We start from the raw sequence: 24,539 nt of genomic DNA, 5'->3' as shown, positions 1-24,539 counted from the left end.
ACCATGAAACATTTAACAACACAGCATTGGTGTTATAAATGTGCGTGACTTCACTGACAGTACATTGAGCAACACCATAAAACTGGTATTAATGTGGCTTTTATGAAAGGACTAGCAAAGTGAGCTCTCACACTCACAGAGAGCACTAAAATCAGGTCAATAAGGACATCTGCAATTCTGAGCACACAAACAGCTTACCAGGTCCAAGAGGACCAATCACACTTCTACATATCTTGCTGAAGTGGAACCTAATTCAAAAAACAGGACTTACTGCAACCAGAAATATACTGTATTTCATGCATTTTCCTCCACATGCTGAACTGGGAAGTAAAACATTGATTTCTAGCACATACCCTATTTCCACATCATTGATGCAGCTATATCTCTGCTGAAGTGTAAATGTTCACTGAATTATTGAAACCTTTGTAATGTTGTAAAGGAAAATGTTAATCTTAACAAGACACATACAAATGCATCCAAAACCAAGAAATCAATTGTAAATAGATAGAAAAAAAAGTATCTTTATTTTCATTTCAGTCATGTGTGGCCCTGCAGTGAACTCCAATTTAGAAAGGCACTGAATAATGTTTTGCAGCTGGTCAGAAAATGCAAACTCATTTGCAGAATTTTTTAAAATATTGCAGACATTGTCCCAGTATTTCAGTGGGAGAAAAAATTGAAACTATTTAGAAACAGCAAAGAAGGTTTCTGTTAATAGTTAACTCAAATCTTTACCTGAAATATTAAATGCACATGCCCAAATATCACAAAAACTACAGATGTCATGAATTTGTTTACCACTGAGAAGGATTAGCTGAAATATGTGCTGTGTAACAGTGCAAAATGCAGCAATTTCTGCAAGGAAGCTGTGCAAGTTTCATCAGGTGGTGCCCCTCATGTTTGGTTAGGAAAAAAAAAAAGAATATTCACTTCTTTAGCCAAAATTCTGTTTGGGAAATGAAGGTCTAAGGGAGATAGGCACAGAATGAGCCAGTTCCTCCTGGCTGTCTCTCTTTACTGCATCCAGCTCCGTGGAAACAGCTCTATTCCAATTCCTAAGCAATATCCCCCTGTGCCAGCCCACAGGAATAATGCCATGAAGGAGGATAATGCTCACAAGGGCTCTGTATTTTTGGTGTCAAACAGGAGTGGGGTTTGGGGGTTGGCTGGAGAACAGAAACAGGAGGCAGGGTGCCCAGGAAGTGCAGGCAGCCAAGGCAAACTGCAGCACTGCTTCTCCACACACACTTCCCCAGATCAGCAATTTAAGGGACAGGTTTATGTCTGTCATGCTGCTGTCTGGAATCAAAAGACAAAACTTTCCAAACATTATTAACAGTGGTAAGATAAAAAGCAATTCTTTAGTGAAAGCGTTCAGGTGCACAAATATGCTCTGAGCACACATGATACAGGATTTGTACAATTTTTATAAAGTTAATTTATTAGTATATCTAGCAGGTACATCCAGTGGGAGATCAGTTGCCCCAGTAACTCACCCTTGGGTCTGCCCCTCTGGAGCTTATTCAGGGGGTTGTTTGTCCTATGTGTTGTTATGTCTCTCAAATTCTGGTGAAAAACAAGGTGTCCTTGGTAGAAATTCCCTTCTTGAGAATAAGACTAAACAGAATTTCAAGGATTTGTTAGAAAGGGTTAGCCTATTGTGCTAAAATGTGACACAGGGCAGGGAAAGCACTAGAAATGATACAACTATGTATTTTAAATCGACAAAATCTGAAAAAGCTAAAAATCTTTAGGTATCAATATCACACAGTGCAAGCCCCACCACACCTGCATGTAGACCCTACCATGCCTATGCTGCTGGTAGACCCAATCATTAAGGTACAACCTTGGAATGTTTTCCATGATGCTGATCCCTAAAAAGGAGGGCCAGCTTGGAGCATCCAGATGAAAAGCAGCTTCTGCCATGGTGTTTATTGTCTTGAACATTTTCAGGAGTGTAATGCAATATTATATAGCTAACTATATGTTTTTATTAAAAAGTCACTCATTGCCTTGGTCCTTTCTGAAGAAGAGCTATGTGTTTGCAGACCAGAATATTCTGCTGATGAGGAATATTTTTCTCCTGGCAGGAATCCAAGCATCAAAATGTGAATTTTCGTAGCTGTGGTGAGTAATCTGTCAGCAGGGAAACCATGACAGCCTAGAGGAGGAAGAGAAGAAAAAAAATCCAATCACATTGGAAACAGATACTCCATAAAAATAAATAAGGGGGAAATATTTTCCAGCTCTGAAGCCTTGTGTTGAAAGTTATTATCCTGACAAAAACGGCACACTTAGATTTATTTGCTAGAATTTCTGATGATGAATCAGGCAAGAGCTGAAAACCAGTTAGGGTGTTCTGTATTGTAGCTGATAGATTTTCTCAGTGTGGACAAAATATATTAATGGACAGCTTAGGAGCAATTCACACAAACATTTAGATCAAATGCTGAGGCCTTTTTGGCATGTTGTGATGTATTCTCAGCTATTTCTAGGAGATGCTGTAGGTACCCAGACATCACATGGGCTGGCTTGTGGATTTCAGCAGTTTCCATTAGCATCAGTGAGTGCCACCCAGAATATGGACTCTGAAATTTATCCCACTTTAGCTGCACTTTCTGTAGTGAAACATGAAAAATCCTAACTGAGGTTAAGAGTGTGTCTCCTGCCCTGCCTGCCCAGCCTCAGACACAGCTCTGGAATGGCAGTGATGGGACTGTCAGCTAAATGAAAGGTGGTGTTGCAGCAGCTCTGCTGTCCCTCCTACACCTGTGCCCACAACAAACCCCATGCTTGCTTGACCCTGACCAGGCTTTTTGTGGTTCACTCTGCTGTGATTTCACAGCCAGTTCTGACTGCACGTTGTTATTTTGCCCAGCACTGGATGTGTGAGGGCTCTCCGGGGGCTGTGATCTTGCTGCCTGTCCTTCCTTTCCCCTCATCAGTGTGACAGGGTCACCCAGGCACACGGAGGTGGCTGAATTACAGCTGTGCAACCCCTCAGTGCTGCCCATGCGTGGCTGAACTCAGCTCTGCTTGCATCTACAGCTGAGCAAATAATCTATTCTTCAGTTTGCTCTCTGTGCTGAAAGTGGTAGAAAATACAATAGAAACAAGACCCATACATTCATTATTTTATAGGTTGATAAGATACAAAGATGACATTTTCCTTTACCCCTAGCCCCCCACAAAATGTGCATCTGGAATCCAAGTTAAAGGGCTTCCTTTCTTTTTTTAAAAAAATATTTAGGGCAATTAGAAACATGGCGAGATTAAAATAAAAAAAAATCTGAACATTTTGTTGAATTTTGAGGACAAAGCTATGAATTTAACAGACTATTTTTAGTAATTTTGACTGTGTCCACTGTCTGAGGTTTTAGCAAACACAACACTCAGCTCCTTATTTATTCATTGGGAGGACATCTACACTTCATCTCAGAACTATGACAATGCCATCTCTGTTTTTCTTTTCACCTCTGAAAGTTTTCACTAGCTTTTGTCCACTTGGTGGATCTAAAGCCAAAAATAAATAATAAGCTACTGGTATCTGGCAGTAATTTTCTGAAATTCTAGGAATGCTGAGAAGGCAGTTATGGTTTATGTTAAATTCCAAGTGTCCTCTCATTGTTCCCATGGATCACACAGTGTTACCCACACCATAACTATTCAGGATCTTTCAAATCTTTGCTCTTCCAGCATTTTCTCAGGGAAAGCTCCCATTGCTGTCAGCAGCTGCTTTTCCTGAGAGAAAATAACTGAGTTTATGTTTTTGGGAAACTGTAGTTTTTAAGAACAGACCCTGGGACCTCAGTGTTTAACATGTTTTAATTGAGAAGTTGAGTTAATCATTAGAGTAAATCCAGTGATTTAATTACCAAAAAAAAAAAAAAAAAAAGGCAGTTAATATAGTATAATATAGTAGATTTCACTTAGTGGTAAAACGTGGGTCAAGGAACAGCAGATTATCACCAAAATAGATCACATTTGTGCCCAAAAGTATTTGTGCTACAATGTTGTCTATAGTCAAAATTGTGATGTGCTCTGAAGTAAATTTGAAACATATGTTTTAACATTCACTATTTATTGTAGAACCAAGTTGAATTCAAGTCTGTTATGTAAGGCAGAACAGAATTGACCCTAACCTCCAAATACTGGGGGTTTTTTGGGGTTTTTGTTTGTTTTGTTTTGTTGTTGTTGTTGTTGTTGTTTGGTGTTAGGTTTTTGTTGTTTTTTTTTTTCTTACCATAATTGTCCATTTTCTGTTTTCAGCCTCCTGGAAAACCAATGACCGTGGAGAATAAAACACTTCATTGTCAACTTCTTCAGGTTTTCTGGGTAAACAATGTAAAAAAGTCCAGTTGGAAGCAGCAGATTTTGCAGTCTGTAGATTAAAAAGCATATAAAATAAAGACATATGTGAGGACATTAGCAAAATCCTTAACTAGTAAAAAAGCTAACAAATTTTATATTAACTCCCACTCTGGTTACTTGGATGATGAACTCAGAAGAATTCCACAGACTTCAAAAGAATTCCTCATCTGTGAATAAGATGGGAAAATCTCCATGCAAGTCTGTGAGAGTTCAATGCTGACTTCACAAAAGTCAAGAAGTTACTCCAATTTCTCTGCCTTCAGAAGGAGAGTGAAAACCTCTCTGCTGCACGTGTTCTGGAGATGGTTCTCATTGGGAGGCTCTGAAAGAGGCCAAGCCATGTGGAGTGTATGACATAACTCAAACTTTGTTATCTCTGTGAGTTTTTTAACTCACAGAGTTAAAAAGCAAGGGAGGTTTGCATGCAACTTTTCCATGGCCCCACTCAAAAACCCCCCAAACTCGTGCTTCGTTGATGTTGATTCTCATAAATGCAAACTGTAAAAATGTAAATAAACCCCAAAATCTCAGTTTTTACCTGCATTGTAATCTGATAACCTTGGAAGGCCTTTAGTCTTTCTTCCTTCTCCTCCTCTTGTCCCATGCTTATCCATGTGTCGGTAACTAAGACATTGGCACTGTCTGCTGCTTCCAAAGGGTCTGTTGTGAGGAGTAACTTGGTACCATACTGATGTGAATAAAATAAGAAAGATCACTAAGACAAGGAACTTCAACTTCATTTATAATGAAAATAAACTCTATTCAAACTATTCTACTAGGCTGTTTCCTAGGCTCCTACCTCTTTGGAGTTCTGTTCAGTTATTTTAGTTATCCTGAGGTCTGGTTCAAAGCCCTGACAAAAGAGATGATAGGTTACACATAATGGAACATGTATAAGATCTTCAATAGTTAATAAGAATGGTTAGAAAAATACTTATTGAACCATTGGTCATGGAAGAAGAATATCTTTCAGAACTGTAAAATTTGAGAAAACGTTGTTGATTTTGTTGAAAGTTATGTTGGAGATAAAGTGGTGGAAAGTGTTCTAAAACATAAGAAAAATGTATTTTGACAGTTACAGAATTAAATGCATATACAACATTTAAATTTTTTGTTCTAAACTGATTCTTTAAAATATTTTATACTGTATTGCAATGCAACATTCTAAAATGCTGCACCACCAATTTAAACAAAATGAGATGCAACACTTCCACCCATCTGAAACAAGCTCAATTTTTTTTTTTTTTTTAATGGGAAGAGTGCATTGGATGACTTTGTAAGGCTTTATCAAATGAAACTGTGATCCTCCATGATTTATATTCCTGTCATGTATTCCCATTTCTGATGTTGGACTCAGTAGAATCACTCCTGCTTTGCATCCAAATAACTGGATGGGGATTTTGTACCTTGGTTCTGAAAACAGGCACTCAAGATAGATGCAGGCACCCTGTCTTGGCAAACCAAGTATCTGTCAGGGAAAACTGGAGCTATCCTCGGAATGGAGACTGTAAACCCCTCCCTCCAAATTAATACAGTTTTGAACTTCAAGCTAAATTATGGGAGTAGGAATAACATTCCTTTACTAGGAATATTAAAAATACAAATGCAGTAGTACAAACAAACAAACAAACAAACAAACAAAAGTCCTAGAAAACCCTGACATAGTCAGAGATACAACCTGACACCCTGCTGTCAGGGTGTTGGAAGCAGTCTAAATAAAACTTCATGGAGTAACAGATGTTGTTTTGTGGAGTAGGGATGATTCTGTAGAAGAGAGTCCAGTGATGGCGAGATGGGTTTGGTCTTGCTCCAGGAATCCAGTGGAAAACAGACTGCCTGGGGTCCCTGTGTCCCCATTTTTATCTGGGTAGGAATGGTTGGCTCCTCCCCACTGGGTGGAGCATCTCAGCATGGGATGATGTAATGTGTCATGTCACTGATGAGCCTTAATGGCCCATTAACAGAAGATATCCACTCCAGAGGGTGGACAAAGTTGATGAAAGAGATAAGAAACACTGCCCCATCTGGTTTGAACAGCTGGTCTATTATCAGAAGGCATCAGCCCCCCTCCCCCCTGTAGTTACAAGAGATAAAGGAAAAAGAAACCATCCCCCAGCTGCTTTCTACAGATGAAATAGAATACACCAATCTTTTTGGTTACACAACCCAAGACACACCCCCAGTTGGGGCCCTTGACCAGTGCCTGAGTGTTTGAGACAAGCCTGGGTGAAGTTTGCCCTCCTTTCTCCCTGGGTTTGGCTTTCCTCACCCTGGGAGTGGCGATCCGCAGGTGCATTCCCAGCTTTGCAGCACTCGTCATGAAGGAGTGCAGGACGTTGTTGCCATCCCCGATCCAGGCCACGGTGAGCCCCTTCAGCCCTCCAAAGTGCTCCTGCCAAAGCAATCACAAGCTCTGTGGTTATGTTCCAGAGGAGCTGGGCAGGCAGATAGACTGGAGGGAATGATCAGAAAGGTCTGTGCCCAGGCAGTTGGCTGCCTTCAAATGCTGCCTGCATGGACCACCCCTGAAATTACTGCTCCTACAGGATGGTCATGGAGAAGAAGCCCTCCGTGTCACACAAGAAAGCTCAAGTGCTGCTGCTTCCCCTGGAGAAGGACACATTGGCACATGTGCCACGTGGTGAGGCTCAGGCTGAGAGATTCAGCACCAGACACAAAGCTATTTTAGCATCACTCATGTACAGCTGTTCTTTAGGCCTCATAAACATCAGTGAATGCTAGAAATTATTAATTTAGAGACAGACCTAATGTCTGGAATAGAACTCCTTCCAGCTTTGCCCTGGATTGTGCAAATATCCCTCTTGAGGTTTGCTCTGGCTTGGTTGGCTCTACACGCTGTTCCCTGTGGCCATGGCAGTGGCCCTGCCCTGGGAGTGCATCTTCCCCCCACAGCTGCCCAGGACAGCCAAGAGCAGCACTCTGAAAGCAGCTGTGCCACTCATGGCCTGCAGCATTTGTTCTCCATTGTTCAGCCAAAGAGTGCAGGGATTTTTTTTTAATGTGGATTATCCAAACTTGAAAGAGCATTACAGAGGTAACTGGCTTTGCCTGATGGCACTTACAGCCTGGCCATGTGCAGTTACTCTGTCCCTCCACCCCAGCACATGAGGCCTAAGAAGGAAGAAGGGTAACAGGGATTACATATTTCCAGAGCAGGACAATTTCAGGTTCTTTAATGAGCCTTGTTTTAAATATGCCTGTTTATAGGCACTTAAGCTGATACCAAAATTTTTACAAAGATGTAACCAAATTCTCCTATAAGCCTGCTCTGTAAAACTCTATCTCTTGAAACAATTCCTGCAGAGACTTTTATTCTTAGTTCAAATCTGGGCCATGCTACAATTGCATTGTAGTAGCTGGAAGCCAGACAGTGTTTCAACACTTTGTGTGACATGATTCAATGCTTGTCAGAGAGGATAAGCATCCATGTTGTACTAAGTGGCAACCTTGCAGGCAGTTGCAGAAAAGATGCCAAAAGACTGAACAGGAAAAGGGCTGGGACTACCCCCTCGTCTCTTGGCAGCAGCTTCTCCTAAACAAATTGTTTGTGAAGTTGTTCCAGAACAAAGTTGTTAGCATTTTTTCCAGTGGCCACAATTTTGAGTCAAAAATAGCAGTAATTGAAATACTGAATGACAATAAAGTGCTGTAAAGATCTAAATATGATAGAGTCCTAGACTGTTCAGGTTTAAGGGCTATGGTAGTGCAAAAATACTGCTTTTTCAGCTGAATTTTATTAACAGCAGGCTCATTGGCAGAGGTTGGATGCAAGGGAGTTTACAGGAGAACAAATCAGGACTTTGTGGACAAGGAAGTTGTTTCAGTATAACCACTCTGCAGGTCTCCAAGGAGCTTTCATAGTCCTTCCACATCTCCTAGCAATGGTGCTCCTAGGAGAAGGCCAAACTGGAGCATTTATTTAAGGTGTTGTTTCCATTTAGGGCTTAGTGATAGCTGAGACCAGAACCTCAGCCAGAAGCAAGTGAGACAGTCCTGAGTTCTTTTCATCTCACTGCTTAAAAATAGACATCTCAGCCTTAATACTCAAAGCATTGACTACAGTCACAAATGCACTGCTGTGTTAAACAACTTCACCTTATTGCCAGCTGCTACTCTGCATTAAAAGAAGCACAGTGCATACTAAGTGCTTCCCTCTGTTTTCCCAAGCTACTAGCTGTTACAGATAAAATATGGAGTACTGGACATGTCTGTATAATGATCCCTGATACACACTGCAAATTGCAAAACACATCTGCAGTGACTGCTGTGTAGAGTGGACATAGCTGAACTGATTTTAATGAAGACATTTTGCTAATGGAAGGAGTCATAGCAAGGCAGAATCAAGCTGTGTATGTGTGCTAGTGGAGCCTGTTTTGTATCCTGTGCCAGGCTTTATGCTGCCACTGGTGCACTGCTGCTGCAATTCAAACCTCTTCATTTAAATCCAGATCACTGTGACTGTGACTGTACTGCTTATAAGCAAACACACACCCTCAGCTTCCAGCAAAGAGGAGGTGGCTGGTGGTCAGAGCAGAACCAGACAGCTTGGAGGCAATACAAAAGCTACAGTAAATGAGACACACTTCCCCTCCTGCCCACTCCCTCTTTTATAGTACGTGCTTATCCAATCACACAGGTGAAATCCTGCTAACAGTGTTTTAGTAGTAATACTCTAAACTAAGTGAGAGCCTTTACAATGTCTGCTGATCACCAGAACTTCTGAAGATATTTCCCCTTTGCAGCCCTCCCCAGTTTTGACAAATTATGTTATATTGATGTAGGCTTTACTCCTGCATGGGTGTTCTGCAGTTTCACTCTACATTTGGAACACAACTCCTAGTAAAGCCACACACAAAAATAACATATTTAAAAAGTCTAGAGCCCTTTTTCCTCATGAAGCCTTTTTGGCAAACTAGTAATTGCTGCTGTAGTGCCATAAAACTGGCCTGTGTTATTCTCATGAAAAATCCCAGCTAAATAAGTAATACCAATTTTACATTCAATTATTTCTCACTCTCATGTTGCTTTTACAATGTTTCACTCTGCTCTTATCCATGGCTGCAGTGTATCAGTGTAGGAAACCCCGGGAAAGAATAAGAATTCTCAGTGATTTGACCCTGCTGTAGTCATGAAGAAGACTGGGTTAACTAATTAGGAATATTTGTGTCTGCCTCTGCCTGGACTTGCTTCCAGTGAGACTGAAACTCTGACACCATTATAGATTAATTCTGAAATGTTTGACCACAACTGTCATAACAGCCCTCAATTAAAACAAGCTTTTGAATAATGAATCAATAATCTGTCAAATTTTAAAATGGAATGCCAGGGACTAATCAAAGCTTTAGCCCTTTGGGAGACTGCAATCCAGTAAATGAGAAACTGGGCAAACTTGGATTTTCTGGCTCTCAAACTGGGCTTAAGGCAGAAGCTGGGCCAGTTATCTTTCTTACTCCCATGCTGGTTTTTGTCATGGTTATTGATACAGTATATTTTAGAGGATCTGGACAGATCTCAGTTGGGATTTTTAATTGTTAGAATAATAAAGATTATGATGGTAATGAATTTGAAAATTGTAAAAATTTGAGGTCTTAGGGTCACACAGCAAGGAAAATTTGAGAATATATTGCAGCCCTTTTCAAGCTGGTAAGCATTATTTGTTATGCTGTTTAAAAAGAAATCACCAATGTATTTCTTATGCCAACCGTTGCTTTCTAAAAAGGAAAATTCCCCCCAGACCAGTGACATAAAAGCTAGTGGCATATGGATCCAGTCTAATTACCAGTCTGGCCATCCTGCAGTCAGCTACAAGTGAGCTGATTTGGCCGGTGACATTAATTTCAATTGAATCAATGTCAATAGCCGGGCTGTCCCTGGAATACAAATTGTGTGCTGCTGCCCTCCTGAGCTGAGCCACAGCCCTGCCCAGGACACCGAGAGGCACAGGGTGGACTCAGCACAAGCAGGGGAGCAAAGGGGCTCAGTGTGTGCTCACAAACTCACATCTTTAAATGCCAAATCCCCAAATCCTCAGAATCAGGTTCTTTACATGTTTGCAACCATTTTGAGTGAGTTATAACTCAAGCAAACTCAATTCAACGCAACTTTTAAGAAGGAATGTAGTGTATATATATGCTAAGAAAAACGTTTATCTTGGCATAATAGAGGGCATTAACCCTGAACACAATATTGGAGGACAAAGCCAGCTTAGACTTCAAACATGTGAGGGGATCCAGGTTGCTCAGGAAGAAGGCACTGGGCAGGAGGATGCTGAACCTGAGGAATCTCACCCCAATATTCATAACAGGAGCACTCTGCATGATCTGAAAAGGACACCCTGAACATTTCCAGGATGAGAAGTTGCCTTGAATGCAGAATGAGAATTGACAGTTCTGAAAATAAACTAGCTGCATTGTTTGGGGGGATGCAATGGACTATACTTAAATAACAATACTAAAATGCACCTGGGAAGGGCAAAAGGGAATCAGAAGCTATAAGCTATAATTTTGCATTTTTCCAAACAAACCATGCAATTACGTAGTTTCAGACCAAAGAGAAAGTACTTGAGGAGGGTTCAAGAAGGCACACAACAAAACTAATAGGATAGAGAAAATGGAAACAGAAAAATGTGCTAAGCATGGAGAGGGCCAGAGTGCATGTAGAGCTCCATGGGAAAACAGAGAAGGAAAAAAAAAGAAAAGAAAAAAAAGGTACATTCTGGGTATGTACTGACAGCAGGGAGGAACAGATCCAGGCAGGAAAATATTTATGGGGATAGGGAAGAGACATTTTTTTAAAGAGAAATAAGCTGCACAAAATCTGTAGTTACATTTAAATATTAGCCTAGCAGTCTGTGCCACTATTGTAGTTTGCATATATGTATAAAACAAATAAATCACCTTTGCATTGCACAGGAACAGTTTAAATGTTATATATGGAATTTCAGCTCATTTAAAGAGTCAGTGGTATCATTCCACATCCCTCCCTTTATTAATTTTCTTGCAGGCAGTACTTGGATGACACCTTGCTGAAAATCCCATGAGAATCTTGGCTGGGGTAAGTAGCAACTAGACCCTGTGGCTCACACCTCGTCAAGAGTTAATCTCACTTCTGTGGCCTGGTAAAGTTCATTATATGATTAAAATGTTGTTTCATTACATGCCACTCCAGTCTTCTCCAACTCACTGTATAGTGCAAAGAGGAAAAAAGGGAGCAGAGGAGCAGGTCAGAAAGGGAGAGTTCAGGCAGTGCCATCACCCACAGGGAGCTGCTGAGAGCTCTCCCCTGCCTGCCCCTCTCTCCTGGATAAGAAAGCAGGAATGGAAAATGAGTCAGCAACCTGCAGTGCAACACATCCTTGGCATAGCAGGATGGCCACCCAGCTGCCCTGCAAAGATCTCCTGATAAATTTTGGGCTAAGGAACATGCTGGAAAGAGTCAGAGAGAGGTGTGCAGATGGAGGAAATGGTGCTCTGCTTATTGGGCTGAGTGTGAAAGTGCTGCAAATTTTAAAAAACTTCCATGTCTCTCTAAAAGCTGAGCCATTCCTTGTGATCTCTGTAAGTGCTCACTTTGTCATGACACCTCTCCATGTCAAATATGTCTTTTGTTTGAGCACCAACTGCCATGGACCTGTTTCTTCATCACCAAAGCCATCCTCCCTGGTGTTTGGTGCAGCAAGGACACCCACAGCTGTTGGTGCTGCCCTTGGTATTCAAACCAGGGGAGAGCACAGCCCATGGGCTCCTGCTCACCCAGAGCTTCTGCCACAGCTGCCCTGTAGGAGATGCAGTGCAGGAGGAGCAGGGGGTGATCAACAGAGCATGTTCTCATTCTGCTGCTTTCCATAGGCTTCTCCCTAAGATCAATGGGGAAAGAGATGCATCTCCAGAAGGCAACTGAGACGCTCATTGGTCTTTCTGAATTAACTGCAGGTGGAGTAGAGGGCAACAGCCCCGTGAACCTGGGTGCTGGAGCCAGTGGCCTGGATAAAACCATGTTTGGGGCAGAGATATCCACGGCTGTGTGGGCTGTGAGTCACTGTTCCTCAAGAATGTTACTCACAAGTGATAACACGCTGATTAATAAGGTGTTTGCAAGACAGAACACCCCACAAAACACAACCAGATGATTCTCCTGACTTATAGTTGCACACAGTGTTTACAATGAAATGATGACACTCTCATTACAGCTTACTGTCTTATGCAATTTGAACATTGAGGCTGGTTCAATGTGATCTCACAAATCTCCCCTTATTCAGAGGTCTGTAAGCATTTTAATCTCAAGTTCAGCAGTTTTTGCTGGTCTCTTCACTGTGAATATAAAAAAATTACAAAAAAATACTTTAAATAAAAAAGTGATTTTCACCAAATACTTAAGTCTTTCAGTATTTAATGTTTAAAGCATGAATAATTTAATATTACTCTTACTAGATCCTTCCCACACACTGTATGTCCCATAGCAAAGTCCCCAACAGCTGAGGAACATAGCTGAATGAATCAGGAAATTATTCTGCCCCACCGTTTTCAGGCAGTGTGGTTTTTATTCATTCCGAAAGTAAACAAGGTCAGAGGAGTTCATCATAGTTGTCAACCAGCCCTGCAGTATAATAATCTTTTTTAATAAGCCAGACCCTCATACGGTTGTAAAACCACATAGTCCTTCTGTTCACAGATAAACATCTGGTATTCTGTGTGTAAAATGTTTTTCTGCTGTCAGATCCACTATTACATTAGATAAAAATAAAAAATACAATCTCTTTTAACTTCGATGTGAGCAAAGTTTAAACTGGTTAAAGTGCTGAACACTAAGCTTCTGTACTGGTAGCATTAACTGGCTTTTCAAAACAAGGTTATTCAACCAATTTCCTGATATATAAATAGTGATTCCTTTTAAGCTGTCCATAGATTAGGGAGGAATCAAGAGCAAACTACTGAGGGTTTTTAAGTTGGCAGGAAAACTTCTGCTGGTTTTGCCTGAGCCAGATTCTCATCTTTGTCTAATATGTACAGCCCTCTTTACATTCTTTGAATTGCAGACTAATTCCAATGAAGTACTTAATTTTATGCTTAACTTCAGTCCCACTACAGCTGATAGGACTACGTAATTGTTTTAAATTAAACAGGTCCTTAATTATATTGCTGGATGAAGATCTCTTTAAACAACAAGTGCCATGTAATTACTACTTTGAAAAACCTAGGCATAAATAGTTTTGAAGCTGACTTCCCCAAATACTTATTAAGAATTAGAGAAAAAAAAAAAAAAGTTGTTTCTAATTTTACCTGCAGAGTTAGGTAATCAGCTAAAATCTGAAGAGGATGGTATAAATCGGACAATCCATTGATTATTGGGATCGTGGCTTCTTTTGCCATTAGGTCTAGATCATTATGGTCATAAACTCGAGCCAAGATTGCATTTGTCATGCTGGACAGCACCCTAGGGATGGCAGAAAATACTCAAGTCAAACATAATAAATACACCCCTATTGCACTCTTCACCGTGCAACACATAAATATTAATGAGAAATGGTAATGAATCAATATTTTTCAGCTATCTGAATAATTTATCATGCCTGCAGAACAGACTCAAATGTAGTCATTTAGCAAGCTGCTAATAAGTAAGAAGTTTCACTTCCTAACTCCACTATAGTAAGTAAATGAAAACTGCTGCTCTATTTTATATTCTTTTCTCTTTAGCATTTAATTGTAGATGGAACATCGATACATGTTAAGCTCTCTGAACTAAGATAAGAGATTATGTGATACTGTAACATTTGAAGAATTTGATAGCCCCAGAAGAGATTGGGTATGTGATTTTTTTCAGTCTTTTAGCAAAGAGCAAATGACAGAATATTATAGACCCTGTATGGTAGCCTGACTTTGTGGGGGTCAGCAATACAGATCTGTCTTAGATTACAACTATTGTTTACTGATCTTAATAAACACAGAAACAGAACATGCTGGGGTTGTTGTCCTGCTTTCTCCTACCTACACACCTGTGTATTGACTCACATGGTATCAGCATTCCAGTAATGCCCAAATTTCCAACTCACTACAAGGGAAGGGGTTGCAGGACCCCCTGTACCACTCTGGCATTATCTCATTTGCTGAAGTGTGAAAGACACAGAGATTAGCATTGTGGATTAGCATAGTATACTCTGAATTTTTTAGATAAATTAAATATGGATTTGAGCTCTTAATTTCTCTGCATTTCTGTGTTTTAATCAGGCCCTGAAGCCTGACTTTGAAGTAGCATTTTGTGTGTTTTCGTGTTATCTGAAATAGGACCTTAAAACAAAACAAGGGAGGAGTGAATTAGAAATATGTGGAAAAAATCTTTGCAGTATCTGCCTTCCTGATTAGCCATGACAAATTCTTGCAGCTCCTTTTGTGGAAATAAGGCTGTTAATACCATCATCAGCAAGGTCTCCTGATGAAGTCAGTAACAAGCATTTTCTACTGACACCAGATATTCCTCACACAAGCAAAGCTCTTATAAAATGTTACAAGATTGCCTGTAGAGCTCTCTCTGAATAAAAGACTGTCAACAGCAGCTACAAACGAAAAGGAGGAACTGATCAAGTTATTTACTGATTACAAAGTAATGGAACAGTTGCTGTTGGTGCCATTATTTTTTCTTAGCTCACCAGTTCCTTTCTCTGGGGGAAACCTGTTCTGTTCTGAGCTGGTCATCAGGGATGTGGTGCATGCTTCCTTTTGTTAGCCATCTCACTGGCACGCACCCTAAACAAGACACAGCCAGGCCCCATCAGTCAAGGGAAAGGGGCAATCACACTGGGAAATTGCTCATTTTCCTTATAGCATTTTTTCTTCCTTTAGGATGTCAGGACAGCTGATTTCTATTTGACACAGCTAATCAAGAAATTAAAGAAGATAGTTCCTTCATGGTGTATGCCATTAGGGAAAATTCAGTCATAATCACCAGCTAGTGAAAACTGCTGGACTTTCATCTTCAGTCTGTTGAAGGTAGATATCAGAGTTATTAGACACCTACCAGCAGGACATCAGACAGCCCTTCTGCCAACATTTCTAGATTTCATTTTTTACAGTAGGAAAATCAGCTGCAAACTGGCTTCATTCTTTGTGAAATCAAAATAAAATTAAACTTGGGGGAAAAACCACGAACAAATAACCCTCACCTGGAGGTCTGATTGCAGGGGATGATTTAGTCTCCAGAAATTAAATCAGTTTAAAGGAAATCATTTGAGGCTGGAATTGCATAGGAAAAAAAAGATCCTGAATATATGAGAGTCTTATCAAAGATAAAGTTTTAGAAGCTGAGGGGCTGTAAACACAGGTTCATCAGGTGACCACATTTAAAGTTCTTATTTTATCAACCACTAGGTCTTTCTCTCTTTTCATTCCTTTGCAAAATGGTGAAAAAGAACTTCAAAATCCCAGAGCCTTGAAATATTTTATATTGGAACACTGAGTACATTGGAATGCTGCATATCTCTCTTTTCAAAGTAATTTTTATTTCTACAGAGAAAACCTCATTTTTTTTTCCTCAACTGTATCCTCTGAGGAATCCAAAATGAAACAAAGAGTATGCTTTTTTGGTATGGCAGACATCTGAATTTGAAAATGGAGCATTTGCATATATTTTGTATAGAATACTGCTATGCAAGGTAGTTTTGCTTTTGTTTTGAAAGTTTATATCCATTCAAAAGCTTTAAACTTTTGATAAGACTACTTCACTTTCACTCATAATCTCCCAGGGACAGACAGTGGATGTGTTTGTTCTCAGCAAAGTAAACCTGTTCCCCATAAATGCAGAGATTAATGCCCTAATAATTCCAGTGGACTGGTGAAATCACCCTGTGAGTTCTTCAGGGCTGCCACTGAACCTGATGGCCATTGAGCTTTAGTGGAAGTGCTCTGCAGTGGGAAATACAGACACAGTCCTTATATTTCATTTCAGGTAGTTCATCAGGCATGTTAAAAAGCACTGAAAAGCTCAGAGCTCCTTAATAGGCGGTAACTTTTTGCCACTGTGTCAGCATAAATGTAAATGTCTTGTGAAGCATGGAGGAACTGATTTATGAGCAAGTAATAAGTCACTAAAAATATGTTCACAGCAGCAATGCTTTCAACCCTTACCTGCAGCAGTTCTAATAAAAACTGTGACTTTTATGGATTTGTGCCCCTTTCTCTTTAAGTCTCAATTTCAAATACTTCAAAGGCCTTCAGAGCCGCAGACACATGGCTGTAAATATTTGAAATACCCTCTGGGTCTACTGGAGGCATTCTTTTTTTGTTCTTACACTAACTGAATGAGGTTGGGATGTCATCGTTCATTCACAAGGAGCACCAAGGAATTAACACTCCAGTTGTTCTTTGGGTAAACTGCTCAGCCTTGATTATGCAGTCAGTAGTGTTTCTGCTAATGAGAGCAGGAGTGGAGCAGAGCACATGGGACTCTGTAAGGATTTGGGAAAAGCCCCTGTCCACTGCAGTAGGAGAGAGCTGTGACTCAGCAGAATAGCAAAATCCCCAGGTAAGAGTCATAAATAGGGACTTGTCCTGGAAAAAGGAGCAGTGACAGAGCAAAGGGGACTGAAGGTTTGCTTGGGAAGTGACTGTTGTAGGAACTTTAGCCACAGAATGGGAATGCCTTCAGAATGACTGGAAGATCTGCTTGCTTTTATTTGTTGCCTTGTTTCTTGTAGTTTATTGTCTGCCTTTTTCCTTTTTTGCTTGTGCAAACAAAAGCTATTCAGGACAGTGTAGACAAAACATTTAATGTCCCTTTACTGTCACGTTTGGGAGGAAGAAGAAATGAAAACTGGCCTGTACTAAGCATATCAGGTTTTGTGTCAGATTTTCTGTATCTGGCATCTGACTGGCAGAGAGGCTGCAGGTGACAGTCCTGCATGGCTGGTGGGACAATGCTTGTAGCATTTGTTGTATTTCTCTGGGGAATGGTTTGTCCCTCCTCAGAGACCCCTGGAGCCTGTAACCATGTAGTTTCACACTTCCTCCCCTTTCTGACCCTATTGGCTGAGTTCCAACTATCTCTCCTTAGCAGGAGGCTAGATAAGGCCCTGTTCTTCCTCACTCTATCTCTTTCCCCCCTGGAAACCACTGGGAATATACATCTTGGACTACATCTGGGGGTTAGAGCATCTTTTGGAATCTTTTGCCCTGTCCCTGAAATATTCCCCCTACAGCCCCCCAGAGTTCCTAGGCTAGGTCAGATCCTAGAGGGCTTTGGAGGAATATTTCAGGGACAGGGCAAAGGATCCCAAAAGATGCTCTAACCCCCAGATGTAGTCCAAGATGTTTATTCCAGATGGTTTCCAGGGGGAAAGAGAACTAATGAGGAAGAACAGGGTGTTATCTAGGCTCCTGCTAAGGAAGAGATAGTTGGAACTCAGCCAATAGGGTCAGAAAGGGGAGGAAGTGTGAAATTTAAATGGTTACAGGCTCCAGGGGTCTCTGGGGAGGGAAAAACCATTCCCCAGAGAAATACAACAGAGGTTATTTCCCCTTTGGAAGGGCCCTGACTTCATCCTTCCCCTTGCTGAAGCTTTGGCTGCTTGGGCTCACAGCCAGTTTTGCAGTAGTGCAGATGATCAGAGGGAGGGAGCACCTTACCTACAGGGAAAGGCTGAGAGAACTGGCATTATTCAGCCTGGAAAAGAGAAGGCTCCAGACTGACCTAATTGCAGCCTTCCAATACCTGAACAAAACCTACAAGAAATAATGGAGAGGGACTATTTACAAGAGCCTGCAGTGACAGGACAAGGGGGAATGGCTTCAAACTGACAGGAGAAGGTTTAGGTTGGATATTAGGAAAAAATTCTTTACTGTGAGGATGGTGAGGCCCTGGCACAGGCTGCCCAGAGAAGCTGTGGATGCCCCATCCCTGGCAGTGTTCAAGGCCAGGCTGGATGGGGCTCTGAACAACCCAGACTAGTGAAAAGTATCCCTGTTCATGACAGGGGGCTTGGAAAAAGATGGCATTTAAAATATCTTCCAACCCAAAACATCCTATGATTCTATTGCTGCAGCTCACTTTGATTATGGCAGAGTTCTGTATCTAGCAGAGAGTGAGAGTTAAGTATTTTCAAACCTCAGGGGGACTGAGATTTTTACTTTCTACTATCAACACCCATATGTCTTCCATTTTAGTAGTGAAAAACAAGGAAGGAAAATTTAAAATGTTCAGATGTTTGATCTTTTTTCTTAAATTTTCCATGGATTTCATCACAGAGAACAGCAACACAGTTCTCAAACAGTCTCTCCCACTGACTGAGAACTGTGGTATTCAGCAGAGGCAATGGAGCTCATCTGCCTGATTGCACATTTTGAATTGAGCTTGATGAGCTTGACACTGCATATCTTTCACCAGAACAAAAAGGACCACTCAGACACTGCTAACCTTCCAACAGCTGGGCCTGACTGAATCGACCTCAGGCTGCAAAAGGGCTGCCTAGAAAGCAGGATGATGCTAAGGCTGGATGAAGCTTTAATAGCTGGAGTGCTGTGGAAAACAGCAGGAGCACCTGCAAAACACGACCTCCTGTTCTGCCAGCTTCCTGCAACATCAGAGGCACTGCAGAAAATCTCTGAGCTCAGGTGCTCCCTGCCACAGCAATGGAGATAGGCTGCTACCCATCCCTGCATGCATGTGGGACAGGCATGACTGAGATCTCCCAGGGATGCCAGCAGGAGAAGGGAGCCACAGCCCAGCCTCCACAGCAGCCCTGACAGTGGGTACAGCTGGGAAGGAGGGTGCAGAAAGTCTGAAATTGGCTACAAGGTGTTGGTCCAGTTTAGTGCTGCTGAAACAGGGGGATCAGAAAGGCCCTCAGTGCCACCCTGTCACTGCAGGGACATTTCTACAGCAGGCTAAGACCCACCAGCAGCTGGCCTAACTAACAGAAATTATGTCTTTGCTTTTTGATTTGGCTCCAAGGGCAGCAGAACCAGAAGGTTTGAGTCTTGTTAGAATATATGTGCTGTCATCAGTGGAATTACATGACTACTGAGGTTCATAAAATTGTTCCATTTGTAAATGTAACCCTAATTAACACTCTATGTGCCAAAATAAGTCTCAGTGTGGGAAGTGTAGGATAGCTTGAGAGGATGGAATAAAGGCTTACTGAGACAGAGATTCTGTGAGCTGATCTGTAAATGTTTAAGAAATTTGGACTACCTTCTGACATTTTGCAGAATGAAAATATCAGCTTCCAAAATTCTGCCAGACAGGTGCCAGCCCAATCAATTACCAAATGCAGAGATCAATCAAATGACATTTTACCAACCTTGTTGTATCTGTGAGACTCTCATTAGTGCCCAGATGTATATCTTGAGTTGTAAGGAAGGAAGGATGTCCTCCAAGGAGTGCAAATCCTACAGTGAGGAAAAATTTAAAAAAAAAAAAAAAAAAAAAGAGAGAAATTAAACACCAGCACTTCATATTTACAGCCAAGATTCAAAATCTTCTTGATATAAAATAAATTTACAAAACTAAAAGTAGAACTAGACAGGACACCCAAGAGTTAAAATAATTAGCATTTGACACACAAAATTTTCAAATAAATAAGCAAATAAATGTGCTTTGGAATAAACCCACTCAAATGCATGCCTTACTGAAATTGTTAGCCATGAATTCTGATCTGTGATCACAGGAACAGTCATTCAAGCTCCAAGGCTGCGCATTGCCACAAGCATCACTGTTGCTCCTTGTTAAAAGCCAGGTAATGCATTCATCATGCTGCATTTCTACTCCATGGGACTTTGCATCCTACTCCATCCAAGTCACCTGGTATAATTCCACATCCTTGCAAGGATCACACTGTCTTTCATGTGAAGTCACTCAGAGAGAAATCTCTAAGCCTCCTTATACACGGTAACAAATTTGAATTTCACCTCAAACGACCAAGTGCTTTAAAAATTGTAATGTGCTTTAGAAATGGTAATGTGAGAGAGAGAAAAGGAAAGGTCTCAGGCCCTGCCAGCATCCCTCTACCCTGCAATAGTTAGGAATTTGCAAGCAGGTCCAAAGAATTGGATGGATTAGGTATGAGGAGTAAAATCCATTCCTGAGCAGGAAACCATGGACAGGCTTGAGCATCACTTAAGAATATAAAACACTTTGGGGAACTTCAAAGGTGTCTGAACAGTGTTTTGGATGAAGACAAATTATATGTTAAGGGAGAATCTCAGGTCCTCTGCTGCTTTATTTTAATTGCACCACCAGTAGAAAGTAACCACCATCCGACACAGACAGGGAAGAAAACATCTTTTCACCAACATCTGAGCCTCTCTGCCTTTGCCTGGTTAAAGTCTGAAGCCTCTTTCTACTGAATCTGAGTGTAAAGTTCCTCATGGCCACACATTGGGAGGATGGGGCTGTTTTATGAACTGTCACAGATGGTTTAGCATAATCCTAGCACGGGACACAGAGCCCCACAGCTGGGGAGGTACAAAGTATAGGATTTGTACATAGCCCTGTGAGGCATTTTCTGTGTGATAAGAACAACTCCCTTCCAGCGCAGAAATTTCCTGCAGGCACATCCTGCCCTGTCACTAGCATTTCTGATGGAGGAAATTTCCAGAGAATCTCAGTATGGACAAACCAGCCTTGTTGAGACAACACTGTGGGGGCGTGAGTCTTCTATTGTGACAAAAATTGAGAAAGAAGCCTGTCTTTATATTGCCAGGAAGAGAAAGGCTGCATATAGCACAGAAGAGTGGAGACTCCCACTTTGTTTACCAAACTGTGATCTCTTGGAGATGCTGATGAATTTTGTGCTGTTAGGAAAAAAAAAGGTTTAAAAAGAGAGAAAAGAATAGAAGTGGAAAAGGAGGAAAAAACTAGAGGAAAATGTCAAAAGCTGCTCAGGCTGGCTGTATCCATTAGATGGCACTGCTGCCAGATTCAGCACTGCAGCTTCAGCACGGTGGTTGCACAGGTCTGCCATAGATTAAAAACTTCTCCCACAGCTACTTTTTAAAAGAGGATTAAACCAGGACTGAACACTGAAACCTTTCACAGACAAAACCAACAGGTACAGGCAGCAGGTCTGAGCCCCACAGCTGGGCTCCTTACACAGAGCAGCCCTAAGGAACTACCATCTTCTGTGGGCAGCAGGGTTGAGGTGAGGTTTTCTGCTTTGCATCAGTTCAGTCAGCCTCTGGAGTTCAAAATACAATAGAAAAAAAAATACTGGCAAATCATTGTTTTTGGACTTCCTCAATTTCCTCAAGTGTCAGATTAAAAGTAATGATGCTCCAGGTCCCACCTGAAGGGCAAATTTCTGCTCCCCTAGCCAGTGTACGCTCATTTTATTGAATGGGCCCTTTTTAATTGCTTGTTGTTTTCATTAAGGGTTGCTCCAAATTTCAACAATATTACAAGTCAGACACAAGACTTTTAAGAATGAAGCACCCTTTATTCTACTGTTACTTTTTTCACCTCCCCTCTGCAGCTTAGACACAAATATTGTATTTAGAGGATAGTGTATGCAAACTACACATTACAGCCTGTATATTCAGTGCAAATTTTTAAGCCAAGACCTCAAGGATGAACTGTTGTTGGCAGTAACTTTTCTTTCCCAAATTTTTGTGGAATTTTTTGGAGTCATATACAATTATGTCAGTGATTGTTCCTGCAAGTTCCTCACAATACAGCAGCTCTTCATTTTAGGATTCTAAATGCATGTGTTTTGGTAGATGATTCACAGTCCAGGCAGGCTCCAATGGACATGTTCTGTTTTCTATAAATGATGCCCAGGTAAAAAATGGGAATCTGAACATTTATTCAGAATTGCCAGATGTCAGACAGCCCAGTCAGAGCTGCCACCTGGAGTCTGTGTACATAGCAGAGCCCTGTGTTGGGCTTTCTGCTCATGAACTGGCCATCTGTGCAGGGCCTGGGAACATATTTCCATCCAAAACTTTCCATCTGGAAATACAGGAGTTCTGTGCTCCAGCTTTGTATATAGTTGCAGAGACAGATTCTTTTTCAGATTCTTTCATCCACACTACCAGTAGAAAGTGAAAAAAAAATGATGACTTTTGAAGGTATGCAGGCACCAATTCAGCAAATAAACATTGGGTGGCTGAGTTAAACTGGGAGATCTAATCCTCTTTGTTGTCACAACATGGTCATATCCAAGGCCACATGCTAAATATTTATATGAATCGTGGTATCTTCAATAAACTTCTAAATGTTCATACTGCAAATCCAGAATAGATTATTACCTCATGTCCACACTTCTCACTACTGTAAATTTTCAAAATACACATACTCCTTGTGCTGTGGCACATTACTGACCCCCCTATGCAGACTCTTTCAGACAGGACATGAGTGAAATCTTCATCCCAGGCTGTCCCTGATGTACAGGGCAAGGGGCCCAAAATGAATCCTGTATTTCACAGGTTGGCTACACAGTTCTGGGGCTGTCACCAGGAGACACACACAGTCATCTTCTCAGACTCAAAGGAAGGATCTTTTTCAGAATTTCAAGACATATGGATTTGCATTTATTAATTTCCCTCATTGCCTGCCAGGACTTCCAAAATAGAAAGTATTTCTCCATTTAGACTGATAACAAAGAACTCTCCTAGGCAGCAATTACAGAATATTCCTAAAGCAGAAGCTAAAAACTGATAAGCAGTTTTTAAAAGTTATTTTTAAGCTACCCTTTTAAGTGGAGAGCAAACTAAGAGTGCATTTGGGCTCTCTGTAATGAGGCCAAGCTAAATAATACTTAGCCACTCCAACAGAAAACAGACCCTGTACCACTGCCATGTAATACCATCCCCACTACACTAGCTCATATGCTATGATGCAATTATTTCTGTGACTTTGTGTGGCAGTCTTCGGGCATGGCTATCATGTTCCTCTCACCCCATTGTGTAGGAGGAGTGAGTTGGGAGTAATTCCACTGAAGCCAGTGGTACTGAACCCAAATAATGCTGTTAAGATCTTGTACATTCCAGTGCACAGCAAAAGGTAGCCTGAGCTTTCCTACCTGCACTGCTTCCCCTCCACTACTACCCTGTGAAATATTGTCTGCATTCAGTATCTGTGAAATGCTTGGATTTATTTATGATTTATTCACTAAAACATAACTGCAGCTGTATATTTTAAGGGCAACAGTGACAATCAGAATATTTTACACCAAAGCTGTAACAAAAACAGGGCATTCACCTTTGTGCCATGCCTGAGGATGTTTATTTTACAAGTAATATATGACCATGTGAATAGTTCTGTTTTCAAAAAGTATACAAGATTTTATGCAGAATGGGTATGGGATTCTGACTGTGAAGAAGTGACATTTTCCAGTGTAATAGCAGATATGTCACATTTTCCAATAAAATAGCCAGTGATAGAAATAAATCTACTAGGTTCACAGAAGTGGATTTACTTTGCTGCTACTCTATGGAAGTTATTTCTAGTTCTGCATTAAACTTACAACATCACAACTTATCTTAGAAATGGTAAAATTATATGGGTTTCAGAAATACACATTAGGACAAGATGAAAGAGGTAATGAATTATACCCCAAGGAGCAGTATATTATTCAGTACTGTTGCAATGCCATTAGAATGAAACAGGATGTTGGAAAACCTTAAATATCAGCTTATCTATTACAAAGCATCTAAAATCAATGTTTTGATAATCTTCAATTGATCTGGACAACTGGGAGAAATGCAAAAAATGTCACTCCTAAATTAAAAAGGGCAAGAAGGAGGACACAGAGAATACAGGCTGTGCTGCCTCACCTCAATCCATGGGAAAGTAATGAAGTAGCTAATCTTAGAAGCCATTTCTTGTAGATTAAGGACAAGAAAATCATTAGGAGTAGTCAGCATGGCTTTGCCAAGAGGAAGTCATGCTTGAGCAGCTTGATCAACCTCTATGATTCTCTGACTGGCCTGGTAAATGAGGGGAGGGCAGTGGGTTTTATCTGGTTTGTGACCATTGACAGTGTCTCCCATCAGATCCCGCTGGCCAAGCTGTGGATGCTGGATGAGCAGAGCCTGGGATGGGTTCAGAACTGTCCAAAAGGCCAGGCCTGAGGGTGGTGATGGGTTCAGAACTGTCCCAATGGCCAGGCCTGAGGGTGGTGATGGGTTCAGAACTGTCCCAATGGCCAGGCCTGAGGGTGGTGA

General features: G+C 41.1%; 1 protein-coding gene across 1 annotated transcript in view; it reads right to left on the bottom strand.

Annotated features, from left to right (window-relative positions):
* Positions 1–2,101: 2,101 nt before the first annotated feature.
* OTC (ornithine transcarbamylase) overlaps positions 2,102–24,539 on the bottom strand; it is a 31,878-nt gene continuing 9,440 nt past the window's right edge. The window contains exons 7-13 of the mRNA XM_063393454.1: positions 19,679–19,766; positions 13,671–13,824; positions 6,641–6,763; positions 5,171–5,224; positions 4,910–5,059; positions 4,244–4,381; positions 2,102–2,161 (exon numbers count right to left, since the gene is read on the bottom strand). Coding sequence (XP_063249524.1) covers positions 2,102–2,161; positions 4,244–4,381; positions 4,910–5,059; positions 5,171–5,224; positions 6,641–6,763; positions 13,671–13,824; positions 19,679–19,766 — 767 coding nt within the window. The remainder of the gene's footprint in view (positions 2,162–4,243; positions 4,382–4,909; positions 5,060–5,170; positions 5,225–6,640; positions 6,764–13,670; positions 13,825–19,678; positions 19,767–24,539) is intronic.

Source organism: Prinia subflava, chromosome 3 (genome assembly GCF_021018805.1).
Source record: "Prinia subflava isolate CZ2003 ecotype Zambia chromosome 3, Cam_Psub_1.2, whole genome shotgun sequence".
NCBI classification, from domain to species: domain Eukaryota; kingdom Metazoa; phylum Chordata; class Aves; order Passeriformes; family Cisticolidae; genus Prinia; species Prinia subflava.
The sequence above is the reverse complement of the archived record's forward strand: the minus strand, read 5'-3'. Positions and strand labels throughout refer to the sequence as shown.